This window comes from Mastigoproctus giganteus, chromosome 6 (assembly GCF_048544385.1).
Source record: "Mastigoproctus giganteus isolate SK-2022 chromosome 6, ASM4854438v1, whole genome shotgun sequence".
Lineage (NCBI taxonomy): Eukaryota > Metazoa > Arthropoda > Arachnida > Uropygi > Thelyphonidae > Mastigoproctus > Mastigoproctus giganteus.
Window position 1 is genome coordinate 219,155,509 of NC_143580.1, and position 20,643 is coordinate 219,176,151.

Consider the following 20,643-nt stretch of genomic DNA (forward strand, 5'->3'; position numbering starts at 1 on the left):
CCTTTTCCACAGTTTGGAAGGACAGCAACATGGACTCCCAAAAGTAGGCTAGTAAAAGTACTACAAATTTAATAGTAGAAACAAAGCTATTAACTGTAGTATACTCACGTTCACTTTTAATACGGAACTGATAAATTTTATAGTGAATTTTTTAAAGAATACTAGTTCTAAGTCAATTGTGGAAGAAAATCAAGCACAGTTAACAAGTATTTTATTTTCATCACAAAAATAACTTATAGAAATAAGCTAATCTGATGTTTGCAATAAACTTTTGCCGCTGAATTTATTGTGCGTGATTAATAACAGCACTATAAACTTAAAACTATTGAAAAAAAATTACTATACATATAATGTATTACATTATTTCTTAAGCTGTTAAGAATTTGTCTTTCTACATTTCTTCATTATTTTGCTTCAATATCTATTGAACTTGTTGAAACCACTGGAAGACTAACGGACACATCTGACAAAATATATTGGCCGCAGCCTGCACACTGGCATGATGCAGTTCTCCTGCAGCATTTGTTACATTTCTAAAAGAAGTAAAGATGAAAAATTATTTTTCAGCCAGAGCGGAAAAATATAGTATTATTAATAAAATAAATTGTGAAAGTCGTACAACTATCATCATATCAATCCACTATTAAACCTTAATAGCCTGTTGTTTTATGTCCCTGTACATTCTGAATTTCACAATACGTCATACTGCCCTCGTGCAGAATACAGTTACTATAATATTCATTTATGCAACAACCAAAATGAAACATTGGTAGATTGCAAATCTTGTGCGGCAACGAACTCCACAGTAACCATCTTTCTTGATGGCTATCAAATAATGCATCCATTTGTGCATGAAATTTTAAATTATCAACTAAAATTTGTCTTTTTCAGGTGTCTTTTGTTCAACAAAAATTTCAAATTTTTGTTGAAATTTGATGAAATTTGTCCAGTATATGGTGTGATCTCTTATCTCCTACTCATAGTAGACATTTCAAAATCAGGACAACATCATGCTTGTTGGAGCCTATCGTCCAATTTTGGCTTACAAATGTTGAAATTAAAGAAATCACTTGTAAGTCAGATTCCAAAGTTGATGAAATTGAATTAAGTGACAAATCAATGTAGAGGATATTATTACTTATTTTTTAACCATATTTTACAGTTTTTTTTCTAATTTTTAAAAAATGTTTTGGTTTAATTTTTCATAATTTTACTCTGTGCAGTCTTATTTTGAATTAATATTCCAAAGCATTTATGCTGAAGGTAATTTTTACAAACCATCAAAGTTTTTTGAAGAAACTCTCTCCACAATAGCCCACCTCTATCAAAAATCAACTACAGGGTAGAGGTTTGTGTGGACCTGGGTTTAAGCCCAACATAATCAGATTGGCCTAACCTATGGGCTGGGAGTGGGTAGGACAAAACTGATAACTTTCCAGCTGGGCTTGGATGAGATTATATTAATCAGATACTACTGTTGAACTTCAGGTGTCTTTTGTTTAAAAATTAATTTACTTTTTATTGAAAGTTTACTAATTAAAACACATTTATTTCTTAGTAATTGCCACAAAAAACATTCAAGGTCAAATTTGTGAATCAACCTAATTTTTCTAAGAAAGTAGTAATCTGATATTGATAAAATACCATTACAAATTTTTGGTAGTTCCAATTTCAAGGATTCTTTTCTGTTGTCTCCATAAACCATTGAAATGTCCTGAAATTTCACTGTTTTGGCACATAGTACAAAGGGTACTAGGAAAGTTTTGCAATACAGCTTTGTTTATTTAATTTTTTTCAAAGTAATTTCCTCTACATTCAATACACCTCTCCATCCTCCGAAACCAATCTTTAAACCAGTTCTGCCAAGTTTCACTAGGGAGTAAAGCACACTCGTTGTCCCAAGCCCGTAGAAGGTCCTCATCACTGGAAAACCGCCTCCCTTTTAGCTTCATTTTCACATGCGGGAACAGTGCAAAGTCGCAGGGAGCAAGGTCTGGCCTGTAGGGAGGGTGCTCGAGAAGTTTCAGTCCTGTCGTGGTCAAATATTCGGTGCAGGCGTTGGCGCGGTGAGCTGGAGCATTTTCGTGATGGAGGTACCAGGTGTCCATTCTTGACTTTGGCCGCAGGTTCTTCATAGATCCAATGACTTTAGGCAGGCATTGTTCAGTATACCACTTAGCTGTGACTGTCTTCTGCGTGTCCAAAACGACACGTTCCACAATTCCACTCGATTTGAAAAATACAGCTATCATTTTCTTCTTTACAGATCGGGATTTTCTGACAATTACGGGTGTGTCGTCATCATCAAAGACCCAAACTTTGTTTTGAGCCTTGGTCGGCAGATCGTAATAGTACAGCCAAGTCTCGTCACCTGTCACGATGTTGTTCACATACCGAGATTGTCCCTTATCAAACTTTTTTAACATCTCCCGGCACCAAGTCACACGTCGTGTCATCTGCTCTTCAGTCAGTTGATGCGGCACCCAGAGAGAACAAAGTTTCTTCACATGCAAATGATCTTGCAGAATCGAACGAATTGCTGGTGCATTTAGGCCCAAAGTATCCTCTATCTGTTGGTAGGTCACTCGCCTGTTTTTGTCAAGCATTTTCCTCACAGCAGTAACGTTTTCCTCCGTAACTGACGTTCGTGGCCTTCCCGGCCTCTCAGAATCCTCCAGAGTGAAATTTCCCCTTTGGAATTCTCTATACCACCTGAATATCGTTGTACGATGTGGACAATCATCATCTAGTGCAAGAGTCGTTTCTTCTAAGCACTGGTCTATGGTTAAACCACGCACGAAATTATACCGCAAAACTGTCCTTATCTCATTTCGTGACCACGATGCCATCGCAAGCACTTTACACTCTCACTACTAATGAATAACTGAACCCATCGACTTGGCGCGGTGGCTACTATGCACGTATGAACATGTCTCAACATGCAGAAACAAGCAGCTTCCTGTGATTCATTGTTGCGTCATATTGCAAAACTTTCCTAGTACCCTTTGTAATTGAATAAAATGAAGTCATTTTGAAAAGTTTTTCCCACTTTGTCATATGGTTATCTTTAGAATGAGCTTTGTGTCCTTAACTGATAATTAAGGAGAGCTTCTTAGTGGGATGGAACAAGGGGACTTATTAACAGAGGTGGTTAAACATTGCAAGAACATCAATATTCTACACATACAGAAAAAATGTAAAATCTTCCTCTTTTCCACATACAAAACACTATAATGGGACAATTTTTGGAGATTGGAAAAAATCGACGACTACAAACTAAAATCTTTATTGCTAGTCCAAGTGAATTAATTAGCACTTTCGATGATTTGAGAAAGTGAAGATGAACAAAAATTTATTACAATCTGAGTTCTTCCAACAAGTGAGTGGGGAAAATAAGTCTCCAAAAACTTCAGATGACAAAATCAACCTTTCTTTGATAATAAATAAGAACTTTAATTGAATGTCATTTTTTGTTATTTTATTATTTTCAGCAAGTGATTTCATCACCAGTGTTTTAATTTTTATACATTTGTATGACTTTGCATGGGGAAAAACAGGAAAAAGGCTTTTGTACCACGTGTGCTGCAATTTAGGTTATGAAAATACGGTCACCGTAATTAGCAGCAATGAAAAGAACTCATTTCATCTAATTGAATAGTTAGATGAAATGAGTTCTTTTCATTGCTGCTAATTATGTACAAAAATTATATGGCTTCCTCTGGATGGAAAACATTACATCAATTAATTTAATAATTAATACATATACACAGTGCTACCATAAATACTGTTAATATTTTTGTAATAATTACCATAAAAGAAATAAATTTGCTTGCATATAGGATTTATCTATCGATAAATTAATCAACAAATTGCAGTACAGTTATTCAAAATGTTGTCCCAGCATTATGTAGTCCTTAAACCTACCAAGCCACCACACATTTATCGTAATAGGAATGTAGTGCCCATTGAAATGACTGCTGCGAGCAGCATCAGACTGTCCTTTGTCTTTTGCCAAAAGATGGACTCCAGCATGCAGCTTGAAAGCTGTTTTTGTAATGCCTTAACCTTATGAGCAGAAAATGAATTCTGTTGTAAGATTCAATGGTTGAGATGCTTTACAACCTTATCTTTTGCAGGGTGAATTTCACAAAAGTTAATTCCTTACCCAGTCCACAGAAATGCAGATGACTCCATAGCTTACACCCAGGGATGTAGTCGAGGGTATATGCCATATATAGATTTTTTTTTTAGATGAATAGTGTATACCTTCTGGTTTTTTTTAATAACATTTGAAAACATTAAAATATTTAATAATATTTTCAAATATTATTAAATATTTTAATAATATTTGAAAAAACAAATTATTAAAATATTTACTGAAAATTAAAAAATAAATTTATTAAAATTTAATTCTTAGGCAATATTTTGTTTTACGCGACCAAAGTGAATTCGATTAATAAGCCTGATATGCACAGTATACTCTCTGCTTTTCATAACATTCATAGGCATACCGTTTGCTAATTTTATGACTACAGCACTGCTTCCACCCCACCAACTCATCACTGATGCAACATGATAGCCTCCATCCACCTTATGCATAAATGGTTGGCAAAACTTATTTTGATGATCAGTTTTTCTTCAAAAGTGGAGTTCATCTATGATGATTTTTTTTTTTCTCCACACACAGAGAGAGAGAGAGAGAGAGAGAGAGAGAGAGAGAGACAGATTTGATATCAATCTGATATATTTTTTTAAAGCCAGAGTTAATCTACCCTGTCTTTCTGTAAAAAGTAACATAGAAATTTTTTTTTTTTTTTTTGGCTGGTGCAGCAAAAGCCTCAGGCTTCCTTGCACCATATGGCTAATTATAATAATAATAAAAAAACAACAGAGCCTATTTTTATTCCTTCAACATATATTCCCATGGAGCTCAATACACATTCTCCAGAGGAAATACCTGAAATAAAGGGGGAAAAGTTTGTTTTAGTCTCTGAAAGAGATTTTACAAATTTCTTGAGTTAGTCATCACTTGAAAATTTAAGCCCACAAAGGTGTTCAGAGTCATTATGTTCTCTTCAGATTTCTGACAAGGACATAATGAATGGGAGCCAGGTCTGTACGATGGGTGGTTTAACTCCTTGCATCCACAGTCTCTTGGAGCAATAATTTCTTTTATGGGACATGTGTATAGGAGTATATATCATGAAGCAAAACATCTCATATGAATTTAACTCTTATCTGTTCCTCTTTGCCCCTCTTAAATTAGCATTAGTAGAAGTATATAATGCAACAAAGCAAGCTTATACAGCATCGGCAAAAAAAAAAAAAAAACCCCATTTCACCCAACAATTTGCTCCAAAGTTTGTTCAGTTCCTTCTTTGAATTTTTGAGAATAGCAGCAGCATAGACATCCCCAATGATTGTTTTCATGTGGCATGTTATCTATCAACAGAATCGCTTCAATATTAAAAAAAAAAAAAAAAAAAAAATTAGTCATGATCTTACAGGCAGAGGATTGAACCCTAAATGTTTTGGCAGTGGTCATCCATGGTATTTACACTGCATGAACTGTTTTATGTCTAGATTGTTTCTTGAAAGAAACCTATTTCATTTCTTAAAAGAAACCCTTGTGGATCTACACCACGCACGTTGAAATACTTTTCCTCACAAATGAGTTCTGAACTGTTTCTGAAGAGGTAAAAGCTTTCTTGGCACCCAGCAAGAAGCGACCTTCGACATGGGTGTTCACGGAAAATAGTTGGTACTAACCCCTCAAAAATCTTGCATTCTCTGGCAATTAGACACTTTAATATGTCTGCCCTAAGGTAGTCTCAAGGGCGGGAATCATCTTCTATGGATTCTTGACCAATTTTAACTACTTAGACCAATTTTTTTTTCTTCTTCAGAAGGGACAGCATCACCATATACAGTTTTCATGCATTTATGAAATACTTTTGCTCCATTCTCTTCTTTTGTCAAAAAATCTTTTAACAGCCTGATGTTCCAATTTTGTGACATCATTGTTTTCCTTTGGGTTAACTACTTTAAACTTCTCCTATATTTCACTGTACAGCCACTATCTGACTTACATAAGGGTTGTGTTCCGCGGAACTCTAGGTAAGCCAGAATTTCCCTAAATGCTCATGCAGCACTTGCAAATTTGATAGAAGCAAAAAAGAAATGTTTGGCAAACGTGTAAGTAGAATTATTTATTCAATTTTTTTATATCATGCACAGGAAAAATTACAAAAATTTCAAAATTATGAAATTACAAAAAGAGAGAGGACTGGCATAATGTCAGCAAGTTTTACCTTTCGAGCATCGTTGCCAGGATTAACTCTCCAGCTGATAAGCATGCCGCTGCGGAAGTTGGGGGCTGTGGAGATTTAGAATTCATTTTTTCCAACACATCACAAAATTTCTCTGCAGCTGCAGAATCTGCACTGGCAACTTCCCCACATACTTTAAATGTTTTGGAAATCAGCGTGATGCTTGAACCTATTAAACCACCCGTTGCTTGCCACTAACTTGGATTGGGGTTCGGTATACTTATCCTTAATATCTTCATAAATACTTCTTGTTTTTGATTGAATAGCCACTGGACTCAGGGTTTGTTTGTTTTGGTTTTTTTTAGGAGCATTAGCAACTAAGGCCATATTGCTCCGGGATATGCGGCGGTCATTCCCTGACCTTTCCGCATCTTCCGTATTTGGTGGTGACTGGCTCGAACCCTGGTCTAATCAAGACTGTGATACGCACTACTGCTCCTTCCCACCTGGCTACGGAGGCGCCCTGGACTCTGGCACTTGCTTCTGAACCTGATGATTTTCCATCCACATTATTAATAGATTTTCCATCTTTGATATAGCACCTGAATGCTGTTTCGTGATCACTGTTGATCTTAAATGCATTGATCCTGTTCTTTTATATGTGCGCTATCCCTTAAAATAGTATTCACTGTTGAAGCAGTGAGACCTAATTCCATGCAATAGATGACAAACTTTGTCCTGTTTTGTACTTCTTAATCATCTTAATTTTTAAATCAATTTTGTTTCGTTTCTTAGCACTGCCAGCACTTGCACTTTCCGTTGGTCCCTTCACTGTTGTAATAGGTAAATAGGAATGAAGAAAAGATTCTGAAAATTGTTTGTTTTTTTATATGATTGAAGATTTCAGTGAAGGGGGAACACATGTCACCATAATTAAGTAAAAACTCTCACAACTCCAGTTATCCGGATTATTTCAAATGCAATAAGATAGAGTTTACTACCTGTTTATAATTAGATGCACTAACAGAAAAGCCCAATAAACTGGAAAGTGCAAATTGTTTTTATTATTTTATGACAGTGACCTCCAGAAATGTGTTTTAGAAAAATATCACAAAGGCCTTCAAAATTGATTCTTATAACAGAACATAACAGTGAAAGTGTAGTGCAATTTCCATTATAAAATGACCTTTTAGAGAGATAAATAGCTTAGTTATATAGCGAAAAATAAGTTTCCACGATTTTTTTAAGTTTGCATAAACTGGCAAAAACCTGCATAAAGTCAAATTTCTGTAAGTCGAGTATTATGTAAGACGGGGGAATGGCTGTATTGACCTATACCTGTGCAATTAAGATATTTATATCTTAATTGCACAGGTATATTGCAGATATTTATAATATATAAAACTGTAGTTATCATACTATCAAACATTTATAGTCAAGATATTTAATGCCCTTATAGATCCAATTCAATTAACCTTGACATAGTTCAGGATGATATTCACCATTTCTTTCGACATCGCCTTTTGCTGACAAAGTTGGACAAATTTGGTTGGTAACAAACTTTATCACCTCAAGTTCCTACATTGCAGAAATGACCACATCTAGAGACGTCACCCATTTGCAGGGTGTGTCTATCTTTTAATCAGATGATATACAAATTATCTACTAGTTCTTAATGGTTGGTGTAATTTGAAAATGGATGAGGACTGATCTGCTTTGTGCACCGTTTCGATAGCAACTTGATTTCCTCTTTCACCCACTATACACTGATGAGCCAAAACATTATGACTACTTATCTAATATGATGTTGGTCCTCCATGGGCAGCCAAAACAGCTCATATCCGATGAGGCACGGATGCTACAAGATTTCTAAATGTGTCTTGTGGTATTTGGTACCAACACATAACCAGCAGATCCTTTAACTCCTGTAAGGTCCGTGGTCGAGACACCACAGATCAGAGTTGCTGTTCCAACACAAACCACAGATGCTCGATGGGATTGACATCTGGGGAATTTGAAGGCCAGGGGCAATACCTGGAAGTCTTCCTCATGTTCCATGAACCAGTCTCGAACAATCAGGGCAGCGTGACATGGTGCATTATCCTGCTGAAAGACTGCACCACCAGAGGGGAAGACCGTTGCCATGAAAGGGTGTACCTGGTCGCAATGATGTTTAGGTAGGTGGTAGACATCAGATTGCCCGGCACATGGATGACTGGGTCCAGGGTATCCTAGCAAAACATCACCCAAAGTATGACACCACTGGCTTGTTTTCATCCCACAGTGCATTCAGGTGCCATCACTTCCCCAGGTAAACGACGCACACGTACCTGGCCATCCATATGGTATAACAGGAAATGTGATTCATCGGACCAGATGACCTTCTTACAACTGCTTAAGGTCCAGTTTCAATGCTCTCGTGCTCATTGTAGGCACTGTCGCTAGGTGAACTGTGGTTAGCATAGGCACTTGGACTGTGGCCTGCAGCTACGCAGCCCCATTTTCAGCAGGGTTCGATGTACTTGTGTGTTGTGACACATTACTTCCATCACCAGCAATTCCAATTACCACAGTCGCCCTTCTGTTGCCATGTACCATCCGGGAGAGCCTTCGCTCACCTCGAGCATCGATGAGCTGTGGTCGTCCAACACCTCGCCGACGGTTCGTGGGTTTTCCCTCCTCAGACCACTTTTGGTAGGTACTAACCATGGCTGACTGAGCATCCCACCAGCTGTGCAATTTCGAATATGCTCTGACCCAGTTGTCTGGCCATTGCAATTTGGCATTTGTCAAACTTGCTTAAGTCAGCTGCCTTTCCCATTTGAAGAACAAGAGTAACACTGATTAATAGAGCTCTGTATCAGGTGTTTTTTTATACTGTGTCCTGACCCGTGCACGTGCCATAGTTCACCTGCAGTTGCTTCAATGTGCATAATGACTCTGGTCATAATGTTTTGCCTCATCAGTGTATGTTAATCTGTACAAAAGGTAGGAAATTATTATTTTGGTACACATCACACAAAGGCAACTAAACACTCAATTAGGGATTTAATTTTGTTTAGGCACTTTGTTTCTCAAATTTATAACATTTATGGCTGTAGTTTGACAACAAAATCATTATTGATGGCCAACAATTTTAGTTTTTTGATGATAAATTTAATTTATTTTATCTATTGATTGTATATCCATCACTTTTATTAGTACTAATACAACTAACAATTTATAATTTGGAACCTATAATTATTATTTGTCTATAGCAGTAGTGTGGAAACTTGGCCATCACATATTCTTGCAATGATTGGTGACATAATAATTCAAAATAATATTCATGTTTTCCAACTTTGCAAGCTAAACTTTTAATTACTGGTCTATGCTCGTGGTTAAAAGTGCCCCCCCCCTTAGCAGTTTAATACAACTTAAGTTTGTTCTAATTCACTTAACTTACCTGGCAATGATATTCAAGTGGAGAAGAGCATCGTGAACAGAACTCGCAGTGATTTCTTTGACTGGTCGCTGTGTAAACTACTACACCCTTACACCATGAGTATTGTACTCTGGTTCCACATTCTGAATTGGGACAGCTTACTGTGCCTGGGATGAGATATCGTACCATGGTGACAGTACCACAACATTGCATTTGAATTTCACGTTCCAGGTAGCTGTGTAGATGCATTATCTAAAGCGTTGGGGAAAAAAATAAGTGAAATTTAACTTCAAGCCTTTACAAAAAACGTATAAAGTCAACATCTCTTAATAATGATGTCCCCTGAAAACAGAGTGTGCTGTTATAATGCTAAAAGTAAATTCTGTGATCAGTGAAATTACATATTACAATTTGGAATTGGAATTTGGGGAGTACAATGTGTACAGATAGGATAGGAAGGGAAGTGGGGTTATGCTGTTAATTAAGAAAAACTTTAAATCTGAGGAAGTGCATCCAGTTGACATGGGTGGACAGTAAATTTTGAGTCTGTTTGGTGTGACAAACACTGGGAAAGCAAAAATTAGAGCAAGAGTATGTTATAGGACTAATGACTAATGAATATAATGAACAATTGTACAGAGAAATAGAATGGGCCAGTAAATCAGATTGTGTTATAATGGGGGATTTTAACTTCCCAGATATTGACTGGAGCTTGTGGGTTGTTCACTCACACACTAGCAAGACTTGTGGATTTATTGGATGATTGTTTTCTGCAGCAGCATGTTCAAGGGGCAACCAGAGGGAGTAATATTTTTGATCTGGTTATCAAGAGTGATTATTCATGCAATTAAGACTTTGCAGATAAAGGAACCACTAGGTGGCAGTGATCACAGTGTATTCATGTGGGATTTACTTAAAGATATAATTACCATCAGGGGTAAATAATGATGTCCCCTGAAAACAGAGGGACAATTTAAGGCTTTATACACCTCAATCAGATCACCTCGCAGGTGCCTAGTCTCCAGACACTGTAATTCGCAAAACTTGAGCCTTTTTCGTAAGAGCAACCCTTTGGTTCATTTACTAATCTTGTTGCCCTTCTCTGCACTCGCTCCAGCAGCTCTGCATCCTTCCTAAAATGAGGCCTCCAGACCTGTATGCAGTACTCAAGGTGTAGCTTGACCGTTGCCTTATACATGGGGATAATCACCACTAGAATAATTCCTGTATATCATTGAAAAGACACCATGAGCTATTCTTGGACTGTCTGCACTGCTCAAAAAACTTCATATCTACCAGCACAATTACCTCCAGGTTCTTTTCATTCTCTACCACTGTCTGTGTAGTACCACACAGTTGATACGTTACTCTGGGGTTATTGCTTCCCATATGCAGTACTTGGTTACAAAAGGAACGGGATACAAAAAATAATTTTGATATCATATGCTCAGATTTCAGGAAAGCTTTTGACGCTGTTGCACAAAGAAGACTGCCCTACAAATTGGATCAGTATAGTTTTAAGGGTAAGTTGCTACAATGGATAAAAGGTAGGTTGAGTGGGAGAAGATAGAGTGGCAATGAATGGATGCTGCTCTTTGTGGACTAATGTTATTAGTGGAGTCCCCCAGGGTTTGGTGTTGGGCCCACATTTGTTTTGTATATTTATCAATGATATTGATGAAGGTATATCAGGCTTAATGTCAAAGTTTGCAGATGATACAAAGTTTGGCAGGGTAGTTAATGACAGTGTGCTACTGCAACAGGAGTGTAGTACTGTGTGGTACTACACTTAGGGTGGTAGAAAATGAAAAAGACCTGGAAGTCAGATATGAAGTTTTCTGAGCAATGGAGATACGCTGCCAGAGCAAGTCATGAAATACACCATTGTCAATGATATACAGGAATTTGCTAGTAGGGAAAACGAAGTGATTATCCCTTTGTATAAGCCAATGGTTAGGCTACACCTTGAGTATTGCATACAGGTCTGGAGGCCTTATTTTAGGAAGGATGCATAGTTGCTTGAGCATGTACAGAGAAGGGTTTAAGTTCCGCAAAATTGCAGCAGCTGGAGACTAGGCACCTGCGAGGTGATCTCATTGAGGTGTATAAAGCCTTGAATGAGTTGAGCACACTGAATTCTGATGGTATACTTCTGCTTGCTCAGATTACAAAACTGAAGGGGCATAAATTGAAATTGAGGAAAGTTGTAGAATAGATGTGCAGAAATTTACTTTTAGCCACCAGGTGGTTAATTGCTGGAACAAAACTTCCATCTGTCATTGTGGAAGTTGATAGCTTAAATAAATTCAAGGAGGAACTGGACAAACACTTTTAGGGTGAATGGATGTGTGAAATTGTTTTTTATTTTTTATTTTTTGGCTGATGTTACATAAGCTCATAATGCCTGCTTTCTTGCATCAATGCCTCCAATAACTGTTACTATTTAGCTGCTGAATAGTTATACAGACCATTTTATCTTTAGTAAATTAAGGCATGTGGTCTTTAAATAGGGATGGACTGGCTCTAATTGATTCTGGGCAGCTCAGAATAATTTCAGACTTTTTTTAAATTTCTTTTTAAGCCCAAACCTGTCTACCCATCTTTAAAAGATTCAAAAGTAAGATCTTTAAAATTATAATATATCTGAATGCTGTATTTTAAACAAATAGTTAATTAACTAAACCCAGTACTGGAGGAAAGGGACTTGGGTGTTACGATACAGTCAGACATGAAATTCTCTGAGCATTGTAAACAGGTTGCAAGGAAGGCCCATGGTGTCCTATCGATGATCTATCGAACTTTTGCAAGTAGAGATAGGGACGTGATAATCCCATTATATAAGGCTTATGTTAGACCACACTTGAAATACTGTGTTCAAGTATGGAGACACCACCTAAAGAAAGACTCCCCCATACTATTTGAGTCATATGCAGAAGCACTGATGAAAGAATTCAAAGAAGAGCTGAAAAGAGGTGTAAAAGTAGGAGGGGGGAAAAGATAAAGACAATAACATTTGCAGATGACTAGATATTGATTGCTAATAACAAAGAATTACAGAGCTCCTCGAACAGCACAATAAAGGAGTAAAATATGAAGATTAACAGCAATAAAACCAAGGTAATGTTAATTTCAAAGAGGCCAGGAAGAAAAATCAATGTAACATTAGATGGAATAATATTGGAACAGGTCGACAGATACAAGTACTTGGGAAGCATAATGATGAAAACAGAAAAGCCTGGAAGAAATAAAAATTGCAATGGGGAAAGAAGCATTTAGTAATGAAAAAGAACGTGTACTGTGAACCGTGATCCTGCAGATATTTAAGGATGTACTATAGCACATTAAGTATTACTGTTGATAAAGGAGGCGGATGCCTTTGAAAGCTGCGGTTGTGTTTTTATCACTTATATTCTGTGATTTATATCTGATTTTATTTCATTGTACATATTACATGTGCTTTATTTTTGTGGTTTTGTTGTGTGGGTGGTGTGTTTTGTTTTATTTTGTTGCTGGTTTGATTTTGGTCTGGTTCTTGCTATATCTGATTCTTTATTTTGATGGGGAGTCGGTTTTGCATCGGTGTGGTGTTGTTGCAGTTATTATGAATTTTATATTTGTGCCTGGTTCATGTTTTCACATGTTTTGAGGAAGAACAGGGACAATATAAATGTGCTGACAACTGGAGCTTATTTGTTTCTAGAGGTTATTTGAGCTAGATAATGCTTTTACAATATATGATTAAGCACAGATTTTTGAGGCAAAAATAGAAGTTAACTTATATCCAGAATACACAGCATTTCAAGTTGGGGTATTTAGAATGTCTATTGCAGCAGAGTTTCTGGGACAAAAACACGTGGATTTCTTTACTTATGTAAACTCTAGAAGGAAGGGGATGAATCACATTGGTCCACTTGATGTTTGTTGTTTGACTGTTTGACGATCCTGCTCAGATAGCTGACAAACTGAATGAGTATTTTGAATCTATATTCACACATGAGGAAGTCTGTAAAGAAGGGGAGGACAAAAGTTTGCTAAACTTTAACAGGGAGCTAAATGATTTTGTAATAACGGAGAGCAAAGTGAAGGAGAAATTGTTGAAGTTAAACATAAAAAAAAAGGCATCTGGGGTGGATGGAAACTATCCAGTTATATTGAAGGAGGCAGCAAGGGAATTTAGCAAACCCTTATCCATAATTATGAGAGCATCCTTAGATTCAGGGGAAGTCCCAATGGACTGGAAATGTGAAAATGTATCCCCAATTCACAAAGGGGGTTCAAAGGATGACACAAATAATTATAGACCTGTTAGTTTAACTTGTGTTCCGAAGAAAATAATGGAGTCACTGCTTAAAGTAGTGATGCAGGATCACCTAGACAAGACTGCAGTAATAGTTTAGACACAGCATGGGTTTGCTAAGGGGAAGTATTGTCTGACCAATTTGACTGGATACTACGATGTGGTCACAAAGGAACTGGATGTTAAAAATAATTTTGATATCATATACTTGGATTTCAGGAAAGCTTTTGATACTGTTGCACATGGAAGACTGTTTTACAAATTGGAGCGGTATGGTATTAAAGGCAAGTTTCTGCAATGAATAAAGGGATGGTTGAGTGGGAGACACCAGAGAGTGGTAATAAATGGACACTGCTTTACGTGGACTAATGTTATTAGTGAGTCCCCCAGGGTTCGGTGCTGGGCCCATTGTTATTTTGTGTATTTATTAATGATATCGATGAAGGTATATCAGGCTTAATGTCCAAGTTTCCAGATGATACAAAGGTGGCAGGGTTGATAATGATAGTAAAGACAGTATGTTACTGCAACAGGATCTAGAAAAATTAAGCAGATGGGCTGAGAAGTGGCAACTACAGTTTAACATTGACAAATGCAAAGTACTGCATATGGGTAGCAGTAACCCAAGAGAAACATACCAACTGTGCAGTACTACACTCAGGGAGGTGGAGAATGAAAAATACCTGATTAGTAGTTGTGCAGTCAGATATGAAGTTCTCTGGAAGCCTGTCTGCACTTTGAGCAGTGCAGACAGGATGCCAGAGCAGATCATGGAGTTTTGTCAATGATATATAGGAATTTTGCTAGCAGAGACAAGGAGGTGATTATCCCCTTTTATAAGGCAATGGTCAGGCCACACCTTGAGTACTGCATACAGGTCTGGAGGTCTCATTTTAGGAAGGATGTAGAATTGCTAGAACGAGTACAGAGAATGGCAACAAGGTTGGTGAGAAGAACAAAGGGGTGCTCTTACCAAGAGAGGCTTAAGTTCTGCAAGTTGCAGCATCTGGAGACTAGGCACATGTGAGATGTACAAGGTTTTGAGTGGTTTGAGCAGGCTCAATGCTGATGGGACACTTCCGCTTGCTCAGATTAAGAACTTGAGGGGACATAGATTCAAATTGAGGAAAGACAGCTATAGAATAGATGTGTGGAAGTTTGTCTTTAGCCAGTCGGTAGTTGATTGCCGCAACAGACTTCCATCTGTTGTTGTGGAAGTTGAAAGCTTAAATAAATTTAAGGCTGAACTGGACAAACATTTGGAATAACCGGAAGGGTTAAATGAGAAGGGTTTTTTTGGCTGATGCTCAGTAGCGGATTAAGGTGGGTTGAGGCCCTGGGCGCAGAAGAAAATATTGGGCCCCTTAAAAAAAAGAGAGACTGGGAAAATAAAAATACATGTTAACCATTTTTTAAAATAAATAAAAAATATTATGTACTATTAATGTTTTATTTCCAATAAAATTTGAATATAATATAATTAATAATAGCATAATAATAATCACAAAGTTTTGAACTAATAGTTGAACATATGAAAAGGACCTGGGTAATGTACATTTACATTTTAACCTCCATTCGCCGAATCCGCTACCGAGGCCGTAGCCTATCCGCGGTAATGTCAGAGAATGGGATTTTTCCTAACTTTTAGAATTCAATTTTGTTAATAAATAAATAAATAATAACCGAACAATAAACAATTCCTATCTGGCCACTTAGCCTCATGCAAGGATAATCAACTTTGATTTTCTATCCATTGATCCTAATTGGATGAGTTGACATCCCTGCCACTTGGAGGCGTGCCACTACTACCCAGCAATCTAAATCTTCTTTTAAAGACTTCCGAAACGTACTTATTAAAATAAGTAAATAACCTTTTATCAGTGAACATAACATGGAGTCTCTCTTTCTCCAGATAGCCAATTGATAGTTCCAATTCCATTCTCAAGTCAACATAATAATTGCAGTCAAGCATAACATGCTCAGATGTTTCAAGCTCTCCACATTTACACAACCCATTTTCTTTAAGTCCAAGCTGAAAGAGTCTTAATGCCAATCCATGTCCAGTTAACAAAAACGTAGAACAAAGACCAAACTGTTGCCACAACTTTCTTTTAACATCAATTATATTAATTCTCGGCAAAAACATAAAGGTCTGTCGTCCTTTTTCAGATGTTTCCCATTCCATTTGCCATCTAATTTTAACTTCTTCTAAAACTCTGTTCTTTTCATTTTTAACATCTGCTCTTGTATAAATTTTTCCTGGTTCTGGACAAGTTCTTATTCTTACTATTGTCTTCCTGATGTTTCGCTTAGTAAGATATCCAACTCCAGCTATTAATACTACATACTGGACTGGCAACCTACCTGATATTACCTGCAAGGCCTCTGTGGACACCGTCCGACATGCCCGAGTAATCCCTAGTAATGCAAATCTTTGTGCTTGTACTAGGTGTTTTTGAATAACCTTATTCCCAATCCTATGAACCCAAGCCCCGGCAGCATAACACATTATAGGTGAAAATAAACAATCATATAACAGATTGAGGCCTCTACCTTTTATACCCCAATCTCTTCTAATCACCCTCCGGAGCTTGGCATATAAGGTTTTAATTTTAACTTTTAAATACTTAACGTGTTCTGTAAAGAACAAACGTTCTTCAATCATTAAGCCTAAATATTTTGTTACTTGTGCATATCGAACGGCACTCCCCATCAGCCGTACAGTAGGAGCTCTATTCATGCTTAGTCTTCCCTTGAGCAACATCTGAACCGTCTTTTCCTTTGAGACCTGCAATTTATGTTTCCTTGTCCATATTTCTAATGTTCTCAAAGCTTCTTCTGCTTTGCTTTCTATGGAAGATCTGGAATTTCCCTGAACCATCACTACCAGATCGTCAGCATAAGCTATCTTTGTGACACCAGGCATTTCTTCATTTAAATATTCATCAAAGACCATGTTCCACGCAAAGGGGCCAATCACCGAGCCTTGTGGACATCCTTTATTAACTTTCCTAGTTATCTCTGTATATCTTGTTTTAACTACTACTTCCCTATTGGAAAAGTAGCTTCTAAATACATTATATAATTTTGTTGTACATACTTCTTTAATTCTAGACATGATGCCTCCCCAGCATAAGTGGTCAAAAGCACCCTTAAAATCAATAAATACACCCAAACAATACCGTTCCTCACTGTCCTCCACCGCTTGAAGCAATCTATATACCGCATCTTCAGTTGATGAGTCTTTCTTAAAACCATATTGGTTTTGTGATGACATATTTCTTGAATCATACCTCATCATAAGACGGTTCATACATAGTCTTTCATATATCTTGCCCAAAACAGAGAGGAGGGCAATTGGACGATATGTACTAGTTTCATTAAGCATACGATCTATTCCTTTTATAAGTAATTTTATCTGTGCTTTCTTCCACTCATCCGGAAAGGCACCCTCTTCTAAGCATCGATTATACAGATTTAAATATAATTCTGGAGCCATTTGAAAAGATCTTTTCATAACCAAAACTTCTATTTTATCTAGGCCCGGCGATTTACCATCCTTCGCCTGGCCCATGGCCGTTGTCAACTCTTCTAACGTAAACTGTTCTTCTGGTGTCACAACAATATTTTGACCATCTATTTCTAATTCACTGACTTCTTCATTTTCATCTGGAAAGAGATCGTCCAATATCCTGTTCACTGATTCTTCCCAAGTTAAAGTTTGACTATTTTCATTGCCAATAGTGCTCATTATTTCCGATAGGCTTCTTTTATTAGTTAATAATTTAAAAATAGAATTCCATGGATCCCTAGATCCTTGTTTGCTCACATATTCCCTCCACTTATTCTGTTTAGCTTTACAGATAGCTGTAACATATTCTTTACGACAAGCTTTATACATATTTTTATACACCTCACACAAATCTAAATCTCCAATTCTTCTTACAGCCTGGAACTTTCTTCTTAAACGAAAAGTCTCTCTCCTTTTTTCAGATAATTCAGTACTCCACCAGAATACTGGCCTATTAACCTTATACCTTTTCTTCATACTACTAGAACATGCATCATTTAAAATAACAGTTAATTGTTTAACATAATCATTTGATGTCAGGCCCACCCAATTTATTTCATTAATTCTACTCAAAAACACCTGCTCAAACTTGGGCCACCTTGCAGTTTTATCCATAAATCTATCAATATCATTCAATATTCTCACTGAATCATTTATAACACAGGAGAAAGAGATGCTATTATGATCACTAGTAGTATGATGTTCTATCACTTTCCAATTTCTAATATTATCCACAATAGAGGTAGACGCCAAAGTTAAATCAATATATGACTGTCCATGTACCGTGGAATAAGTAGGAGCATGTCCTGTCACATTTAACACCTCCATACCTGAGGCAGCAATGAATTCCTCCAGCATCACTCCTCTTTCATTGGATACATCACTACCCCACAATGGAGAACAAGCATTAGAATCCAAGGCAACCACTACATTACAAGAGCCAACTAATTCATATAATTTATCTAAATACTTTATATGTTGTTCCATTCCTTCTGATGGCTGGCAATATACTGTAACAACATACAACTTGCCACATTTCCCTATAATTTCACAACAAACGTGTTTCTCATCACACAGTGATAACACTTGTGTTACAACCACTTCAGGATCTCTAATTACTATGGCCGTCATTGGATTATCACCTTTAGAAACAATTCTATATCTAATAGGATAACCTGCTACTTTACCTTTAATTACATATGGCTCCTGCAAGAGGGCCACCGAGAAATCTTCACATTCCATTATATGATTTATTTGCAATGCAACTGCCTTAGCTCTTTGTGCATTTAGTTGTAAAATTTTAATATACTTATCCATAATTAATTTTTCTTTTATGAATGTCTAAGGCCCTTTGATACTCAATACACTTTTTATCCACGGCAGCATGAGCAGTCTCTTCATTCTTCCCTTTACAATTACAACACTCAGGCTGTTTCCCTCTATTTGGACAATCTTTAAACAAATGTTCTTTGGAACAGTGACCACATCGCATCTCTCTCCTACAATACTTTGCAACATGGCCAAAAGCAAGGCATTTATAACATTGAGTAATTGAATATATCTCTTTAAATTTGTAGGCCATCCATCTCACAAATAATCTTACTCTATCCTTAACATTATTCCATAATATAGGAGATAACTGTAAAATCCAGTTATTCAACTGTGTATTCCTATTCCTATTTACAGTTAAAATCTCAATATTTTCTTTAAACTTCTTTTCACTTATATCACAGTCTTTAAAGTTTTTCACCCACAATTGCTGCAATAGTTCTTCTTTCTCTACATCTTTTTCCACATCAAATAATACGATTCTAGGATATACAGGTTTAGGCACAATATACTTTAATCCTAAGTCCTGAATTTTGGAACACGATTTCAACTTTATCAGATCATCATTTGTTTCAGCTTCTACCAGGACTCCCCTATCTCTTATTGGTTTTAAGTTCCGAACTTTAAGGTTTGATAACATTGGCCTTATTTCTTTTAAGATATCCACTTTAACATCTTCGCTCGTTTTATGTTTATCTGTCGTTGCTTTAATAATCATAACCTTTGACACTGTATCTTCAAGTTTATTTTTCACAATAGTAGAATAACTTTGTTTTTCCTGCTTTCTTTTTACTTTCTCTTTCAATAAGACATTCTCAAGATATACTTCTTGCGCCTTTTGTTCCAATTTATCCCATTTTTCCAAAATAATTCTTATCACTGCAATAGGGACTTTACTTTGCTCATTCCACAAAACCGAGCTTAATTCACTCCTTATTTCTCTAACGTAATCAAAACCTTCCATACTCGGCCGCTCACTTACACTGTTTTTTCGTTTTCTCTTCTTATGTTTTTCCCCATCGCTTAGTTCTTGTTTATCTTCCACTTTTTTTAACTTTTTACTTTTACTTCCTTTTTGCAAAGATTGGGAAGTACCTGGTAATGATGTTGATCTTGTCTTTACTGGTGTTCTCTGTAAAGTTTTTCCAATAAAGATATCCTGTTCCACTAGTTCCTGGGCTGAACAAGAAATTTCTTTTATCGAATCTTGTCGTTCACCTTCAGTAATAACGTTCACAACTGGCTGTACTTCTTGATCATCCATCCTTATCAAATCCTCCTCACTTGAAGAGGCAGAGGAATAAGACATAATGTATAATATAAAACTCTATATTTACAATTAAAAACTGAATCTAAAAACAGAAATCAGTAACTATTTACAAATATACAATCAATGTAAGCAAACAAGGAGCCACAATCCACTTGTCAAAATGTAATATTAAAATTGCACTTAGAAAATCTATTCAATAAATGCGTCTAAAACACTTTGCCCAAGTTTAACAGGCAAAGGTCCCAGAGGATCGACTCACGAATTTGTGCCTATAAGGCAAACTGTGCCAAAGGGCACGGAAATACTCACAATTTAACTAAGAGCACGAAAATGCTCTAACACACCTCAAGAGGAGAAAATTTAAACACCCCCTCTTGAGTCAAATTTATTAACGAGACCTCGTCCCCTTTGATCTGTCTGGCTCAACTTCGCCAGGTAGGGGTATCACCCCTACCCGCCCGCCCCGGACCACGTGGAGGTGTG

The 20,643-nt window shown here is 36.8% G+C and overlaps 1 protein-coding gene across 1 annotated transcript in view; it reads right to left on the reverse strand.

Annotated features, from left to right (window-relative positions):
* Positions 1–404: 404 nt before the first annotated feature.
* The window catches only part of LOC150084994 (uncharacterized), a 61,155-nt gene continuing 40,916 nt past the window's right edge, over positions 405–20,643 (reverse strand). The window contains exons 7-8 of the mRNA XM_090376428.1: positions 9,715–9,945; positions 405–533 (exon numbers count right to left, since the gene is read on the reverse strand). Of these exons, the coding sequence (XP_090232554.1) occupies positions 405–533; positions 9,715–9,945 (360 nt within the window). The remainder of the gene's footprint in view (positions 534–9,714; positions 9,946–20,643) is intronic.